At 40.6% G+C, this 18,327-nt stretch overlaps 1 protein-coding gene across 1 annotated transcript; it reads left to right on the top strand.

Moving 5' to 3' along the window:
- The first annotated feature begins 8,136 nt into the window (after positions 1 to 8,136).
- Positions 8,137 to 16,163, top strand: hapln1a (hyaluronan and proteoglycan link protein 1a). Its single transcript, XM_088304934.1, has 4 exons — positions 8,137 to 8,391; positions 12,595 to 12,936; positions 13,635 to 13,937; positions 15,145 to 16,163. The coding sequence occupies exons 1-4, from the start codon at positions 8,301 to 8,303 to the stop codon at positions 15,432 to 15,434; spliced, it is 1,026 nt and encodes a 341-aa protein (XP_088161060.1). The 5' UTR covers positions 8,137 to 8,300; the 3' UTR covers positions 15,435 to 16,163.
- Positions 16,164 to 18,327: the final 2,164 nt, after the last annotated feature.

Below are 18,327 nucleotides of genomic sequence, written 5' to 3'. Positions count from 1 at the left end.
AAACGCCCACATATGTATGTGTGGAGAAAAACAGCTGTATGTCACATACTAGAGTAACGATCTGTATATGTTCCATGGTAATATCCATTTATGACTCACCAGACTCCATTAGCTCACCTCCAATGCCGGGCAGATGAATCAATCACCAGTAATACATCATTTTTTTTAGACTATAGACCTTTTGTTGTTGTTTTAGCATGACTCAGATTTACTAGTGGTGTTCTGAGTCACCTTTCCTTTTTTTATTTTAAATCCATATTAGTGTTTCGTTCCTTTAATAAATCTGTCTACTGCATGTGTGTGTGTGTCAAATTGATTACAATTTAATGTCTACTTTCAACCCTTAAAAATTTGAGCTGATGTTGTCAGTTAGATTTATGACTGATAAAACATGTAAACCATACCCCCAAAAAAATCTTCATATATCCAAAATTCCAAGACTGTCATATATTTCACTGACAATAAAACAGTTCACAGTGTTTCTTTGCATATTTTATCTCTAGTCCTCTGAAAAAGGCTCATAGGGAAGGGGACAATGTCACAACTCGTGTTTGTCTTTGCTATTGAACAAATGACTACAGGTCATAAACCTGTAACAAAACAGATAAAGATAATGTCAGAATGATGAAATGTTATCCTCTAATGAATTCATGCGTAGACATCACCACAAAGATTCACAGAGCCATAAAAGGACAAAAAAAAAAAAACGTGAAAACCTTATTTGACGTTTTTTATGATATAGCCCAACAGCTATACAAATGCAGCCTATATTCCAAAGTGTTAATTGCACTTGCAGTACATCCAACGGTGAATAAAATGCTATTCACAAGGTGATTGGAGACTGTGGCTGGATTGTTGCACAGATTCCCCCGCATTTTTCTGCAGCTGTTGCTGACAGTGACACAGCCACGGCTGAGAACTTGGCAAACAAAAAAATGGCTTGTGAACGAGCCGGCAGGGAGACAAATGTCCGCTTCTGACATAAACGCATAAAAATACCCTATTTTCTCATGATGCAACATGTCGTGCATGCATACATACACACACACACACATATATATATATTATTATTATTATTACATATTCAATGCGGTCCAATATAACGAACAGTGATGTGCTCCGGAATTAAATATTTGGTCCTCATCATTTGAATTTTGAGTGCTAATTAAAAGATGTTCTTTAAGCAAGTGTTCACTGTAAAACCTTACAGGTTCAACATTTTTATGGTCTACTTACTACTTGTAAATAGGGGATGATAATCTTGCGAATCTTGAGCTTGACAGTCATTGAATTCCTGAAAAGTGTGTATAGTGGTTAGCATGTCGAGAGGTTCAGGATTTCAATCTCAGCTCTGGCCTACCTTCCCCTCGAGGCTAATACATTTCAGAACTTATGTTGCATCTCAGATTCAGCAATTTGGAAGAATCTCAGTATACATTAGACTAATAAATATGCAATATGTAATGTCAGCACAGTGGCCTTGTGGCACCAGTTCGAATCGCTGCATGAGACGTTCATTGAAGTCTCTGGATTTTATAGAACCGTCACAATTGAATATCTTTAGAATCGGTATTCCATAGATTAATCGAATCATGACATGCAATTTTATTCTGCATTAGAGTGTATTGCAAAAACATTTTTCCAAATTTCTGTTAATTAACCAATTATTGATGCTTATATGGTAATGTTTTGTGATTAAAACTAAATCAGTGCATAATCATTGTTGTGTGGTTGAAATCAAAGGACTTTGACCGTCTTATATTAAACAATGTCTCTATTTATGATTAATCAATTATTAAAAAAAAATATTTGATAACCCATTAGTCATCAATCAATCAATTAATTTTGACACATCCAAACTTGCCACCCCATAAAAAAAAATCAATAAATAAATAAATCCCCTTTGAAGTAAGCCACCCTGTGTCGCGAGGCGCGGCGTGGAGGTTGATGAAGAGGAGGTCCAAAAAGGCAGGGAAGCGAGGTAGATTAAATTTAAGGGCAATTTAATTTCAAGAAAAAAACAAAGGTACAAAAGAACGAAACGTGGGAGCAACAAAACACAAGGACTTGACTAAACATGAAAATAAAGCGAAACAGGTATGACAGGCGTGAACATGGACGTGACAATGCACCGACAAGAACTCAACAAAAAAATAGGGAACTAAATACAAACAAATTGATGAGAAAAATGAGGGGCACCTGGACAAGACACAGAGGGTTGGAAGGACCTGATTCGTTAACACAATGGCTTGGGTAAACGAACACAGGTGGAAACAATAGACATGACGAGACAGAAGACACGGGAACACAAGGCCAAAACACGAAACTAAGGTAAAAAAAAACTAAATAATCAAACAGACATGAGACCCTGGAGTCTTAAACACTTTTCCAACCTTCTCTGCTAGCCATTCAAGGATTCTTCCGGCCATCTTGATGTCATCCATGTCTACATAACCCACCTGAGCTCAGAAATGGACAAAAACACAAAACACGACACATTACATGTGTTGTCATAAAGTAGTAGCCACAAGTTGTCCTGCCAAAACTCTCACCTCTTTTCACCCGTGTACTGAAAAAAAGCATGTTGGCAGGCTTTGTAGATGTGCTGGTGTGTTGTCTGACCCACGATGTAGCGGCAGACTTGCAGTTTGTAGTTTAGTGTTGGAATATATGTTACAAGACGCCGGTACTGGAACATTTCTGACATACTTCACGATTGGCTGGGAAATTGTTAAGTGTACACAGCCTTTTATCCAAAATCAGCTTGGAAAGGATCCAGGTTCTCGCAAACCTGAACTGGGTTAAGTGGCATAGAAAATGGGTTTATAACCGACCCTTCTTTTGTGCTACTGTTCAATCCATCAACCACACCCTTGTCATTGTACTCAATGTACAACGAGATTGTCGAACTGAGTCACCTTTAAAGACCCTAATAAAATCCATATTTGCTGGTCCTCAAAACGCAGACCAGCTGTGTGAAGACAACGACGCTCTGCTCAAGTTTGCATCCAGTCAGCACATTTCCTTTCTTATTCCGCACACGCCCTTCAGACGCTGCTCTCTCACGTAGGTGCTCTGCCTTGTTAGCAGCAAACAATGCACTATACTCTATTCATCTTTGGAAAAGCAGATGAACCTAATGAGGGACACATGCATGGCGTCGGCTCATATAAATTCGGCAAGTGCTTCATAACTCAGGCTTGCGCTGCTTCCACCTTCCCGTTGAAACGCACTGCATGGAAACTTACGTAAGTGACTCCCACAGGACATGGTTGTCCCTGTTCCGTGGTGCTCTGGAGGCCTGGACCGAGAAAGCTGCTTGTTGTTAGTCGGAACTTTACAAGCCAGCAAAGAGCTGGAAGCTGAATCACCCGATAGCCAGCTGTGAATGCACTCACGGCCTTGAGAATTGGCTTCAGTGCAGCGGACCTGAAAGACACTGGGTGGAGCTCCAAATCTTAGACATCCGCTATACATCAAAACCGTCCAGTACATTCTGTCCTGTTAAATGTGCACACACACTGATGGATGTTAAGAACGTTTTTTTTTTTTTCTCTTGCTTTGAGCGTTGGAGGTTTAAAAGGGAAATCAACCCCTCCCCCAATTTTTTTGCTATATGTTTTATGCGCCTTCACTAATTAATAAGTAAGTAAAATTCTTCCGTTTGTAGCCATCTCAGGGAGCAGCCATTTTGTAATTTCTGTCGACTGTAAATGATATCACACGACCAATCATGACTCAGTTTCGGAAAACAGGTCAGCCGTAATTGGTCGTTACCTGAAGACTGAGCAACCGTGATGTCATTTTCAGTCGACAGAAAGTGACAAAATGGCCGCCCCTTCAGATGGCTAAACACGGGTCCATTTTGCTGCTCATTCCACAAACGCAATATTAATCAGAATGTTGAAGGCACATAGATGTTATGCCAAAGTTTTTTTTGAGGGTTGACTTCCCCTTTAACAAATTGCAGATTTTCCCAATCCGCTATTCTTATCTTCACTGTAATTTAAAAAATTACCGTTTATAAAATTTGAAGTATTGGTTGAAGTGTTTTTCTTGCACATATTTTGTTGAGTGTACTGTAAGTCGAATTTTTGGTTCTGTGTTATGTAATTTACTTTCCCCTTGTTTAATTTCAACAAGAATCATTTTTCCCCTCTTATAGTTTGGCAGCTCTCCAAATGAAGAACAATCTTTTTGCTTGAAACTGTTTTTCAAAAAAGTTAATTCCAAGTCGTATATAATAAGCCGCCAAAGTTATGAGCCCCTACTTGGTCTTTTTTTTTTTTTTTTTGGTCCCTTTAGTGGTAGTTGGCCGTGTTGTAAAGCTGTGGATGTCCACAGAACGGCCACGATCATTTTAATTTTCTCCTCCATTCTTGTTTCTTCTCCTTTCAAACAACCCGCCAAGTCAACATGACGCTCAGTGTGACATAGTACGTCCGCAGCTGATTGGCTGCCGCGAAGCAAAAAATTTTACATTTTTTTCAATTGCGGCAAATGGACAAATTTTTGAAGCTTCACTCTGCGTCCCATCGCTCCAAACGAATCATTCGCGTCTCACGCAAACTCCATTGACTTCAATTCAATCACATCGCAGGAAACGCTCGCAACAGATTTGGTGTGAACTTCGCATTAGGATGTGCGTCTGCTACAGTGACTCAATTTCACGTCAATGACAAATCTTCTCTTTTCTGTCCTCCTTTCAAATTGAAGTAAACCACACCAATATAAAGCATCCCATCAGATGCTAAAATCATGCGAACTAACAGTAACACATCAACCATAAGTGCTTTGTTTCAAATTCTTTTAGAAGTGACTTACGATATGATTATACATCGAATGAAATGGCAATGTGAATGCAGGTTGTTGTTCTGCCAGTAAAAACAATGGAAAAGTGGACTCAATGGAGATTTATGTGGAGAAATTACAACACATCATTGTTATAGCCGTCTCCCCGTCAGGGTTTAAATAAGGTAAATGTTATGTAATATATTATATCCCATTTTAGGGGAGAACCACAGTGAGAGAAAATCTTCAGAACTGCACGTACAGTTTTTGGCCATGAATATGTCGATGCAGCAATAAACGTGTCTAATTCCGATGAAAGATTTGCCGGCCTTGAAAAACCTTGTCCATTTTTGTTGTATTGGTTTCCTTTACGTCTCATCACCTTCAGCTATACAACTCCGTCTGTTGCCATGCTGAAGCAATGAAAATTTATAATTGTCACATTTTTCATCTCGCTAAGGACAGGTGAACCGGGTTGCATACTTAGCAACTTTTCCGACCCCGTTGCATCTATTTCTTCAAAGAAGGAACTTCCTTTGGAGGTTTTTGTGCAAATAAGTTCATAACAATCCAACTGTAAAACCTGTTAAAAAGATGGTTCTTGATGCAGAAAATGTTCATTATGTTTTTTTTTCAATGTTGTTGTTTAATGTGACGTCAGTGGCATCTGAATTATTTATTTGATCATTTATTTATTTTCGACGTTTATCCTACCATGTGTTTATACAGCTATTCTTGTAAACGGACTAAGTTTGGAGAGAGAAAAAAATGTAAATGTAAAAAAAGAAAAATAAACAATATAGACTCTTGTTTTTTAGTGTCTGAAAGTGCAAACATTTAAAAAGGTGGTGTTAATATTGCTAATTCCACCACACTGTACTCCATTTTTCACTTTTTGTCATATTTTACATTTCAAGGTAGTACCATGAGATGCTGACCACATCAACTGGACCGAGACACGCTAAAGAACAGCAAAGGAGGAGAATTAGGGTATCCTGTAGGAGACATGAAATTCCTGACTTCAGCAAAGTGGACTGCTTTACTGACCAAGTCTTTATTTACTTTTGCGTTTTGCAAACGAATTATTGGAAAAACAAAAAAAAGATAGAAAGATGGAAGCATTTTTTGTCCATCACCGGAATCGTCACTAACCGGGTCAGGGACGACGGACCTTCTCAGTCCATCACTGACGGACTCCCGTTTTGCAGACGACTGACACTGGGCTTGGACCAAAGCAGCGGAGGGGCTCCTTGTCCTCTAACATAATACATAATGCATCTAATATTAACATATAACTGTATATCTATCTATCTATATATATATATATATATATATATATATATGTGCAACATTTTTCACAAAAAGAAACTCATTCCTTTTATTCCAAAGTCATCCTCGTACTAATCGAACCTAACTGCAAAAACTGATGCAACTGGGGGACTTTGCTTAGCTCTGAATCCAAAAAGAAAAGAAAATGCTGCAACAAGAGCAAGGGGATTACATCAGGGATTTACGTAGTTTATCATTTGAATGTATGTCCAGTTTGCTCATCTTGTGCAACTTTCCCGTCAATCTCTAGAGAATTGCGATGAATCCACGACTGGAGCATGTTGGAACTGTAGAATATACAATAGAAGCCCACCACGCTGTGATCGCAGCGGGGTTTGAAAGACGGACAGGCAGACAGGGAAGCCAGCGATGGCGACAGAAAGCAGTTTAGCTTATCCCAGCTGTGATAACTCAAGTGGGCCGTAACAAATGACTTATTCGGTCATTTGGGGTTGAGGGCTTGCTGAGAGCAGCATGTTGCTCCACTCTCGCATTTGCCATTTTACGCAGACAAACCGGGTGGCTGGGAAAACATAAAGTGGAGCTCAACACACTTTGCAATGCACCACTTACATCTCCTTAAACATCAACCATACGCACAAGGGAGCTTCTCTTGAAAGGGCCATCTTGAAAATAGCTTTGCAAGAATATCTGTAATCAAATCCACACTTTTCCTTCCTTTGGCCATTTTGGGTTAAAAAAAAGCAAGAATATATTTTAGATTTTCCGACGGACACTGGAAAAGAAGTCTCTGGTGTCAATTTTTGCATCACATTCGCACATTCAACGTAAGGCCTGTGAGTAGGCGCACTGTAACCTACTTGTGATCTGATTGGCTATCGCAACTGTCTATCAACAATAAAATCACGGCACAGACGCTACTGTTTATTCTGAAGGCGTACTATGAAATCTACGGAGCAACACTAGCTAACTGAATTCTAATTGGATTAAAACTCTCACCTAAAAAATATAACACTGGGATAAATATAATATGATAATATGATTGTGATTTTTTGATTATGCCATGGCAGCAGAGATGACCTTGACCCCCCACCACTGATTGATTGTAATACCCCATTTCTGTTCATAGCTGCTGGCACGCCAACCTAATGAGGGACAACTTGATATAGACGCTACACATTTTCAAAACTTAGGTCAGTGCTGGTTAATGTGACCTGTATATTCTAATATGCTGCTGATTCGATCAGAGCCCTTTTACAATCTCAAAATCACATTGTCTGAGAATGCAATTTCGGTCCCAAAATGATAAAACGGTCAAAATGTTGCTCCACAGTGAAATTTTTCCATCGACGCCACTGATTTGTGACAATGAGGAGCCTAAAGAAACAAATTAATCTGCAACAAACAATCATGCGTGCAAAGGTAAGTTTGAGGCGTGTGTGCGCACGTGTGTTAGTAAGGCATGTCTTTGTGTACTTGCTGTAGCTGGTCATATTTGCTGTAGGACGACAGGATTTGATGCAATTGTAGCTCCATTTGAAATTCAAGATATTGCAAAATCTTGGCTATTGGCATGTGTGAAACTGGACGTAGTCAGGCCAGTCAACCACAAACTTCATTTCAAGTTGGTCAGCCAATGACAAGCATCCAAGATTGCGATAACCAAGTGCATGAGGATGTTGGAACACATTCATTTTTTTGCAAAGAAATAAGTCTTATGCCATTATTTGATTTTTTTTATATAGAGAGAGGTGCTTTCTAAAGCCAGGGATGTTTAATAAATTGTGTCTTTTTCTAAATAAACCCAAATCACACTCCAATCCACACTACCACATACATTGTCTATGCAATCGCGGTTGAGAACAAGCCAAGCCAAGTCTCTCATTCAGTCAAGATGGAGGAGGGGGAGGGGGCGGTGGGGGTTCCTGAGAATGTGCCAAAGTGGAGCCCCAATAGAGCCACGCAAGATGATGGGCTGATGGTAAGGGGAGTGGTCTCGATCGTACAAGGCTTCAATAAAAGCCACTTGTGAGGACCTGCGAGGAGCCCAAACTTTGCACCAGCATCAAAGGCGGCTGATGCCCCCAAAGACAGAGGCTGCAGAAATAATTTAAAGACAAAAAAAAAAGAATAGAGAAGAAATTGTTAACAATATTTTAATCATTTCAATTCATCTTAGCGTTGAAGAGGGCCTTTTGTAAGCAAAAAAAAGAGAGAAAATGACAAGTCTGCTGTGCATCACGATATTCTCCTTGACCCTGGCTGGCAGTGTGTACAGTCAGCGGACTGGCACTCCCACATCCCATTCAGGTAAGATTCCAATTTTTATCCTGTTAAAAATTATGACTCTGTGATTTGAAATCATTAGTAAATGACCCATGTAATGAGCAAAGTGCTGCCACACAGCATGAGGGTCACTGGAGCAGCGGTTTTTGGGGTAGTAACACGCAGACATTGGCTCATTGACTGTCTGCCAGCAGACCACCCCAATGTGGACTGACTCGGGGATATATCAGAAGCACTCTACTACGTGTCTGGTGGGGGCTTCCTGGGGTTCTTAAACTGATTTTGAGGCAATCAGCCAGTCGCTTTGTTAGTTAGTTGGGTCATGGGCAAGCTGGGCCAACTATTGGTCTATTCTAAATGAATGGGCATGGTTGGAATTGTTGACACAATGCCAAGTAGTACCTACATTCATTTAAATAGTTCCTTAAAGATTGTGTAGCGCTAGAGGAAGGCTGCAGACCACAGTAAAAAGCAAGTTTATTTGAAATGCATTTTCAGCAGCCCCTGCATGCTGACTCAGATGTCACGGGCTGGATAGGCAGCCAACTTTGTGCTATTCAGAGTTGTCTGTGGGAGGGACAACACTGGGAAGTAGTGAAGCTTTCTTTTTTTGTTCCAATGTTGGATTTGTTCCCACAACAACCGGGCAAGTGTGCATGTGGGGGGTGGGTGCTACACTTTGTAAAAGACTGACACTAATCTTAATACCAGGAAAACTGCTACACAAGTCATACATTTGCATGAGGGGGGGAACAAAAATCTCGAAAAGCAGAATTTATTTATATATCAACCAGCAACTTTAATCACTGCTCTTTATGAAATAAAAGTGTTCATTGCATAGAAAAAACACACCATCTTGTTAGCCACTCCTGTTGCTGCAAATGCAAAGCCTGCAATGCAATGCAGCGCAGTACGCAGGTAGCGATTTATAATGCTTGGGAACAGTCCGACACTTGGTGACTCTCACATTGACTGAAAGCATTTTGGCAAAGTGCCACGGTAACGGTCATCCTGACAGGAGACGAGTTAAGATTAACAACCAACAGCCAAATGTATATGTGACAAACATGGTTTTATTGGATGGTAACACTTTATTTGAATTTTAGTTCATTAGACTGTCATAATCATGACATGACAGGATGGCCGAGTGGTCTAAGGCGCTGCGTTCAGGACCCAGTCTCCCCAGGAGACCTGGGTTCGAATCTCGAATTTCCCCATTGTGGGACTAATAAAGGCAATATTATTATTATTATTATGACACCAGTCACGAACATGAATGAATCCTTATGACATATGTCATGAAGTGTCATTCGGTAAATTATGTGACATTTGATCCAAAGTTGACATAGTTTGAAATGCCTTTGTCATGACAACTTGACATAAATTCTGCCACTTTTGATGCAAAGTTGACATTGTTTAAGACAAACATGTCAAGGAAACTGCAAACTTACTCAACGAACGTGCCGCCTCCACAATGGCAAACGTCAAAATAAAGCTTAAATAATACATTTAGTCATTGTGGCCAATGTTATCGCCTTAGGAGACTTGTACTTTGAAGTCGGCCCTCGTGGTGGCGTAACGGCTACCATGACTTCCGTTTTCGACATTTCGGCTTGCTTTATCGCAGTTTTAATAAACATTACTTAGTTGCCACTAACATCAACACTATGCCATCCCGAAATCATAGCCAGTTGCTAATTTAGGATGCTAACAAACTGCTAGTTAACTACAGTGTCATTGGATGACACGACACAAGTCCCCGGCATTGGTGCCTACTACTAGCTAGCTGTTAGCATTAGCAACAAGTGCCAGCTCCCCTCCGCCCCCAACTCTGGTTGCCACTGTGCAAAAGTTATTTATGAATCATTCTGCGGTGGAAAAAAGGTTGGGGACCGCTGTTTTATGGTACAGTGATAATGCTCAAGAGGTTCAAGAGCTTGAGACAATCCCCAGGACTGTCTGTGTGGCCGCCACGTTTCCACAAGTTCCTTGAGCAGAATCTTGATGCATTAAGAGTCCAGTCATGGAGTTAAACTTTGAACTTTTTCATATTTAGGGGGTTAATCTTTGAAGTTTCAGGTAAGTTTGTGGATTTAAACTAAAGCTAAAGTTGTTCCCGCTATTACAAAGACACACATGGTTCAAATCACTTTCTAATACAAGTTTTTATCCCTGGGGAGTAGCGTACTTGAATATTGTAATAGCTATTGGCTGCAGCTGTTGAAATTTACGTTTTCTCATTCGTACGTTATGAATTTTCACTCACAGGTGCGTTTTTTCATGATGTCATTATGGTATAAGTGTTTGACAATTCTTTGCTTAGAGTTGTAGTTTCCTATAGCTGTTATAATACTTGCCATGTTGTTCACCAGTCAAGTTAAACAAAATGGAGTTTCGTGAAGCATGTTCTGGTTCATTTTGAGTCAGATTGAGTTTGAGAGCTGTAACATGTACATGACAGGTCAATAATAACAATGTAAAAGCCGCAGAACAAAATCCAGATATGTCTACAGTTTGGTCAGAATCAAACACGAGGCTACTTTGGAAGATTTTCCAGTGTTAAGCATTTAAGAGTTAATGTCGATTAGGGCAGATTATCTATCAATGGGTTCAAGCATACATGTGGCTCCATTTAGTCCTTGCATGCCCAGTGAAGGAAAAATTCCAGATACAGTATGTCTTCTGAGTGGCAGAGTGAAGTGGGCCAACTGCTTTTTCAATGTCAATCATTTAAAGTACCTGTAAAGTCAAAATAAATATGTCTGCCACATTCAATTTAATTGAATTTAATTTACAACAAAAATCACAAAGTATAATGGACCCACGCTATTCGCAGGGGATAGGAACCAGGCCGGCCCACAAAGAGCACAAATCCACGTGCGTATATATGATGGTCAATGAAACCACTGAAAAAAAATAGTTTATAATCCACCAATATGAATTATCCATGAAAAACGTGGGGAAATGGGTGAAAGAAAACACGCACAAAAAAAAAAAAATCAGTGAATAGGTGAATCCACAAGAATGAAAAATTATTGTTTCTGCTCACAGATGCCTTTGGCATGTCTGCTGAACGCTTTGAACGACACCCTGCTCAACAGTCAATCAGTTCCCACTATGACCCGATAATACGGATGCTACTTTGTCGAGCACATTTCTGAACAAAATATTTGAGCCGTTTAAGGCTGAAATACATCCCATATGTTCGCCGTTGGGCTTTTTCAGTCCAACGACAGTAAGTCCCCTACTTCTCACTTATCCATTTTGCTCTGTATGACGTGTGCACACTCACAGCTGACAATGAGGCGCTCTAGAACCACACCAATGGACTATCCGAGAGGAAGAATTTTTATTTTATTTTTTTCATTAGGATGGAGCCTGAGCTAGCTAGTTAACTACATTTCACAAACTTGCATGTGAAGTTGGTCAAGTTTCTATATTGTCAGGGACGGTGGCTCAGGCTTCTCTTTTCACACAACTCACCAATTGTACAAGGTATGTTCAGGGGCTGATTGGCTGCCGCGACACGACAAGAAGAAAGTTACATTTTTCAAGGGCAAATGGGAGAATTTTTGGTGCTTTTCTCATTTATCTTCAAATTGAAAAAATAGGAAAAAAAAAATAAATCTCAGAATCCACTTAACAAGGTCTTTAGGTGTCAGTAGGCATTAGGGCAGAATACTTCATAACGGCTTCAAGGATATTCGTGGCGCCAGTTACTTCCTGTGTACACAGTGCAGGAAATATTACGCTTACCATCCAGTAATGCAAGCAAAGCTCCAGCTCAGGCGTTTCCTTCACAACTTATTGTCAGAATTCTAAGACACACTGTTTCAGACCGGCTCACTGCAGTTCCTGACTCCAATCATTGGACTAGTTCAAGGGCAGTACCTGCGGAGCCAAGGGGCAAGGGGTTGTGAATATCTGTCCATCTGGGCCCTATTATTGCCTCGAGGGAGCCACTACTGCTTTGCTGCTTCAGACCCACTTAGCCAAACCTAAAAATTGTGATTACAGAGGTTGTGGGAACCCTTGTTGCAAAATAAATGAGCTACCATGTTGAGGGAGTGCTGCTAGTAAGACGATATTTATTTTGCCCATGTGTTGTGTTTGTCATCAGCTTTGTTTCGATCTGTTTTCACGCAAGTAGTTTCAAGTGTCTCGATCACACACTTTGGCAGATGCATTTATTGATTTATTCTTCAACCATCCTGTGCTCCTTTGTAGTTACGGTGCACGCCGACCTTGGAGCCAACGTTACTTTACCGTGCCGTCTCCGGCACGAAAGCCACAGCTTCTTTGGCGTTGGCATCCGAGTCAAATGGACCAAGGTCGCAGAAGATGAGGCCCTGAGTGAGGACGTGCTGCTTTCCATGGGTTTCCACAAGAAAACTTACGGGAGCTTCGAGGATCGCGTCTACCTGACGGAGCTGGATAGTGACGACGCTTCCTTGGTGATAACGGACGTTTCCATGGATGACACTGGAACGTACCGTTGTGAGATCATCAACGGGATGGTAGACACCACACAAGAGATTAACTTGAAGGTGCAAGGTGGCCTCAGAGATGGTAAATGGATTTAGATTTCTGTCTTGTTTTTTTTTGGCATATCTAATGAGTTTGGGATAAGATGGTCTGTGTTTCGATGTAACGTGTTATCTGTTTTTATGGTAGTAAACTAACAAAAAAAGTCAAACTAGACTAAATTTGGAATTGCATCCAACATCTGGAAAAGTGAAACTCATTTCCATCTTTTTGGACACCTGTCAAACCCGAGCAGCTTTCCTCATTTGCTTATGTCGTTGAGCCATTCCACAAGAAATCACTTGGTCAAAAATCTATTATTAAAGCAAACAATGACGAACATAAACAACACCGTACATAAAAGATGTTGCAGAAATCATAAGCCAAGCAAAACCATGCCCAAACGTGATACAGCCCTGGCCATCTTTACATTCAAAAAAGCTTTGTTTTGGTTCATCGCTGTTTTGCCAGTTAGATGAAGGAACATGAATGTACCTTATGGGCAAAGAAACCTCAACATCAGGTAATGCCACTTTGGATTATGAATACAATTGCATCGACTAAACTACAATACAGAGAGCAACATTATTTTAGCATAGACTAAGGAAATACCTGTTTGCACACCTGAGCACCTTTTTTACCTTTGCACAATTTAAATATGTATTTCTAGTTACAGAATGTTGTGCTGACACAAATGAATGACAACATGTGCAACAGTTTGAATAGCATCTCCTCTGCCATAGGTGTGGTCTTCCCCTACTCTCCGCCTTTTGGGCGCTACAGCTTTACCTTTGACGAGGCTGTGCAAGCGTGTTTGGCTCAGGATGCGGTGGTCGCCACTTTTGAGCACCTGTTTGAAGCCTGGAAGGACGGTCTGGACTGGTGCAATGCTGGCTGGCTGGACGATGGCACCGTGCAGTATCCTATAACAAACCCAAGAGAACCATGCGGCGGTGCCAACAACGGACCCGGTCTCCGAAGCTATGGCAGGCGTGACAAGTACCTGAGCCGCTTTGATGTGTTCTGCTTCGCCAGACCATCGAAGGGTGGGTAATTTGTCTAGTTCTTTTATTTATTTATTTTTTTGCAAGCTAATATTAATTGGGTCCCGAGTCCGTGCAAGGTAGCCCAGGTGCCAAGTCAAAAATTCCTGTCAACAGATAGTCCTCCTCTGGATGGTTGGCATGTCCCTCTGTGCGGTTTCTATTGTTATACATTACTGGATGAGTATCAGAACCATTTAAACCAGGTGTGCCCAAGCCCAGTACTCATGATCCCTGATCCAGCCTTTGTCGAACCTGATAACAACCCTGATCATTTGAATCAGGTGTGTTGGAGGAGACAGTTAAAAGAGAGAGACTCTCGGAGACTGGTTTTGGGCACCCTGTGATATAACCTAACTTGTAATTGTCAAATGACCAGCTGGTCAAATGACCAGCTATGGCAGTGCTAGCTAGGTGAAAAACACTGCTAGTCCGAGTGTTAAACAGTCGCAATAAACTCACAGATACGTCCATCCATTATCCGATCGGCTTCTCCTCACGAGGGTGCCGCAGCCTATCCCCTATTTCGGGCAGTAGGCGGGGTACACCCTGATCCAGTTGGCAGCCAATCGCAGGGCACACAAAGATAAACAACCTTCCATGTTCGTAAAAACACCTAGGGGCAATTCAGAATGTCCAGTCAACCTGCCATGCATGTTTTCGCCATGTGGGAGGAAACCAGAGTTCGTGGAGAAAATCCATGCATGAACTCCACACAGGAAGGCCGGAGCCAGAATCAAACCGCGCACCAACGGAAAAAAATATGTAATAATAATAATAATAATTCTAATTTGCATCATACCAATTTTAAGCAGTAAGGAGTTTAAAATAAATATTGCTGTTTTCCAATATTGAGTGTAAAAATTAAGACAAGAGAAAAACAAATGCTAATGTTCGGTACAGAAGCCTGAAAAACTCACAAAATACAGTACGAAGTATTTGTCTACTTTACTTTCCAAACAGTGGTGATGGAGAAGACAGGAAAAGGTAAAGGACAATATAAACACATATGGAATATAAATGGAGACATGAGAACGATACATCTGGCCAGCAGATTTAGTCCACGTGTTGACCACAATTCATTGCTGTGCTGAGTGTATTTAAGTGCCATTTTGTGTTTATGCAATTTATTCTCTGACAGTCCCCACATTAATTTACAGGACTGGAACTTCATCCTGACCAAACGTTCTGATTTGTCTGCTCCATAAAGGACTTTTTTACTGGCTGACCCAGCCCGACAGGCTCAACTTCGATGAGGCCGTTCAGGCTTGTTTCGATGATGGCGCCGAGATTGCCAAGGTGGGTCACATGTTCGCCGCTTGGAAGCTGGAAGGCTACGATCGTTGTGACGCCGGCTGGCTGGCCGACGGCAGCGTCCGCTACCCGATCTCCAGACCCCGCAGGAACTGCAGCCCCACAGAGGCTGCGGTGCGCTTTGTTGCATTCCCAGACAAGCAAGAAAAGCTCTACGGTGTCTACTGCTTCAGACCTGAGCCCTGAGGAGCCCAGCTGAAGCCATGACCACCAAAGAGTCGCAACCACAACCACAAAATTTGCAAAAAAAAAAAAAAAAAGTGGTTTCCTTTAAGAACCATTTACAGGACTTTATCACATCATATCAATGTTGCAATTTCATGGACTTGAGGGCGACAAGAAGTTGATTGTTTCTTCTCCACAGAGTAATTATGGAAAGCTCAAGGTTTAGCGCTGCTATGATCAGAGTGCAAACATTGACGGGGCTTCAATTTTGTCTGCAGCTTATTCCTCAATGCTGAAACGTTTGTTTCATTTCAACCAGATGAAGCCATATCACAAATTTTCATTTTACAGGTAAAAAAATGAATGTAAACAACTTAGACTGTGATTTCATCTGAATACAGAACACCAATAAATCAGCTCCCTAACATTTCTTTTTTCTCTTTAGATAATTTTTTTAACACAATTTTCTTTCGGCAAAAAAGATCAATTTATTCCACTTGCCAATAGTAGTAGGAAACAATGTAGTCATAAGACACCAAATTTGTCACGGTCATGTTTCCAACACACGTGTGGAAAACAATGTGGGAGTAATTTTGCGTTCTCACGCACATTTTCTTTTCGTCCACCGTGAGGATTGTACAGAGTTTATCAATATCGGAAGAATGAATATGTCAAGATTTTTGTATTTTTTTTTTCTACAACTGTATTTTCCTTCAAAACAATTTGAAATAATAAAAAAACACAGCTGATCTTTCACTCTATGGAGTTTTTCTTCCCACGATCAACTTTTGTTATAAAACTAAGCAGACACTTTTCAAAACTGCCAATTTAGAGGCCACACATTGACCCATTTCATTGAGAAGATTTAACACCAACCTAGGCCTCAATGCACTTATTTATTCTTTGGCTTATTTTAATTTGCACCAGTCTGGCTGGGAAGCCCCTCAAGTGTAGACAAAAGGAACAGTCGTCTGGCTCAAAGGCAGTCAGTTGCAATGCATGGGAATGGGGTCAGGTTTAGGTTGCTACTGCAGTGAAATGGCAGCTAAATATAAATGCGCTGGTGAAAGGGTCCATTGATGCAAAGTCTACATAACACAGAGAAGGAACAGGATTTAAACAAAAATCTACCTTACTCACCGACGTTTTATTAAAAATGAATAATTTAAAAACAAAACAAAACATGAGATGGGGCGCTAACCACTTAGGCATGTTACAAACAAAGAATGACTACAATTGAAGTAGTTTTCCCTTTTTTTGTCAGCATCAGTAATCTTCTTTCCTGGCATCACAGCAGAAAAAATGCCAACGAAAACAAAAAAAAATCATACTTGTTAAGACAGTGGATGCTCACTCAGCTGCACACTTGCATAATGTCACCTATGAAAGTTTTTATGCAATTTATGAGGCATATTTCCCCCAAAATGTTAGTAGCTAATACTCTTGATTCAAAACAGCTAAATAAAGTGACCAATTGTTAAGGCAGTGCTTCTCAATTATTTTCTGTTACGCCCTTCGAGCAAGAAGCAAACAATTAGCACCCCACCACCCACTCTCCGCCGCAACTATAAATTGCATTTTTGTTGCAAAACAACCCTACTCCGTAGAGTTAATACTCGCTGCGCACAATGGGCAATGAGAGCAGCACTGCCAACTACTGGAGTGGATGTGCAATTACACTTTATTGTCATACATACAAAAAAAAAAAAGCATGTTCCCCAGGGTCACACGCACCCCCCTCAGCAGCGCACCGCACCCCCCCTGGGGGGCCCGCCGCACTATTTGAGAAGCACTGAGTGAAGGCATTCCAGTGACTATACATTTTATTTTGAGTCAACCAATGTTGTTATTTTAATGGCACATTCGGCCCAAGACATACAGTTTCACGTTACAGCTTAAATGGTTGAAACGGTGCAAAAAAGATCAACACTGTTACTCTGCAAAGACCACGCCTGTCTTGAGGAAATCAGGACTTGCCAGAGTGCATTTCCCTTAAAAAAAGAAAAAAAAAAAAAAGAACTGAAGGGGCCTGTTAAAATCTCTCGAAGACCAAGAGGTCAATGTTTTTCCATTTGTCACTTGAGATGCCCGCATTTCACAAGGTGAGATTGCAGGTCAGGCCTTCCAGAAGCTTATAGCACGCCACGTCGACTCATAACGACAGAGCAAGAAAATCCCAGTGGAGACCTCAAAAATCGCATTGGAAAACTACATTTTATATGGACAGCTATGTTTTGTGCAATGAGTTAGGACTTGAGGGGTCTTATTTAGACTGGCAGTGGAAGGTCTATGAACCAAGCATGGTCTGTTCTACCCCATTTGATTATTCCAAGCAGTAGAGCATTGCATCGTCAAAATAAGAGCACCTTCACAATTAGTCAAAAATCTGTAATTGATGCCTCTTGCCAGTTTTTTTCCTTTCTATTGCATGTAGGTGTCACCAGAAAGGCACTACATTTGTCCAAATTAAACTTCTGATTTCACTTCAATTGTCACAAGCCCCAAGTTCACATACTGGGGTGTACAAGAGAACAAAATATGGGCGAATCAATGTTGCAATATGGTTCGGCTAAAGCGTTGAATGCAAGTTGAAACTAAACATTGAGGTTTCAAATTTCTTAATCCAACCAAAATTCAATGTAGATTCAACATTATCTTTGAATCACAAAGTTCAATGCTGACAAAATGTTACTGAACCAAAGTTGATTGACCATCAGTCTTTAACTAAAACCCCCCAAAATATTTTGCTATCTGGGGGTGTAGAAGACCCACAAATCACCGCCCCAAAAATTATTTAAAAAAATAAATTAATTAATAAATAAAAATTACAAAAAGAAAAGGTAAACCAAGTATTTGGCAGAATCAAAAGAATATTAAGAAAGCTAAAAAAACATGATTCAAAGGAACTAAAAAT

This window comes from Idiotropiscis lumnitzeri, chromosome 1 (assembly GCF_059441095.1).
Source record: "Idiotropiscis lumnitzeri isolate Australia: NSW breed Sydney's pygmy pipehorse chromosome 1, RoL_Ilum_1.0, whole genome shotgun sequence".
Classification (NCBI taxonomy): domain Eukaryota; kingdom Metazoa; phylum Chordata; class Actinopteri; order Syngnathiformes; family Syngnathidae; genus Idiotropiscis; species Idiotropiscis lumnitzeri.
The sequence above is the reverse complement of the archived record's forward strand: the minus strand, read 5'-3'. Positions and strand labels throughout refer to the sequence as shown.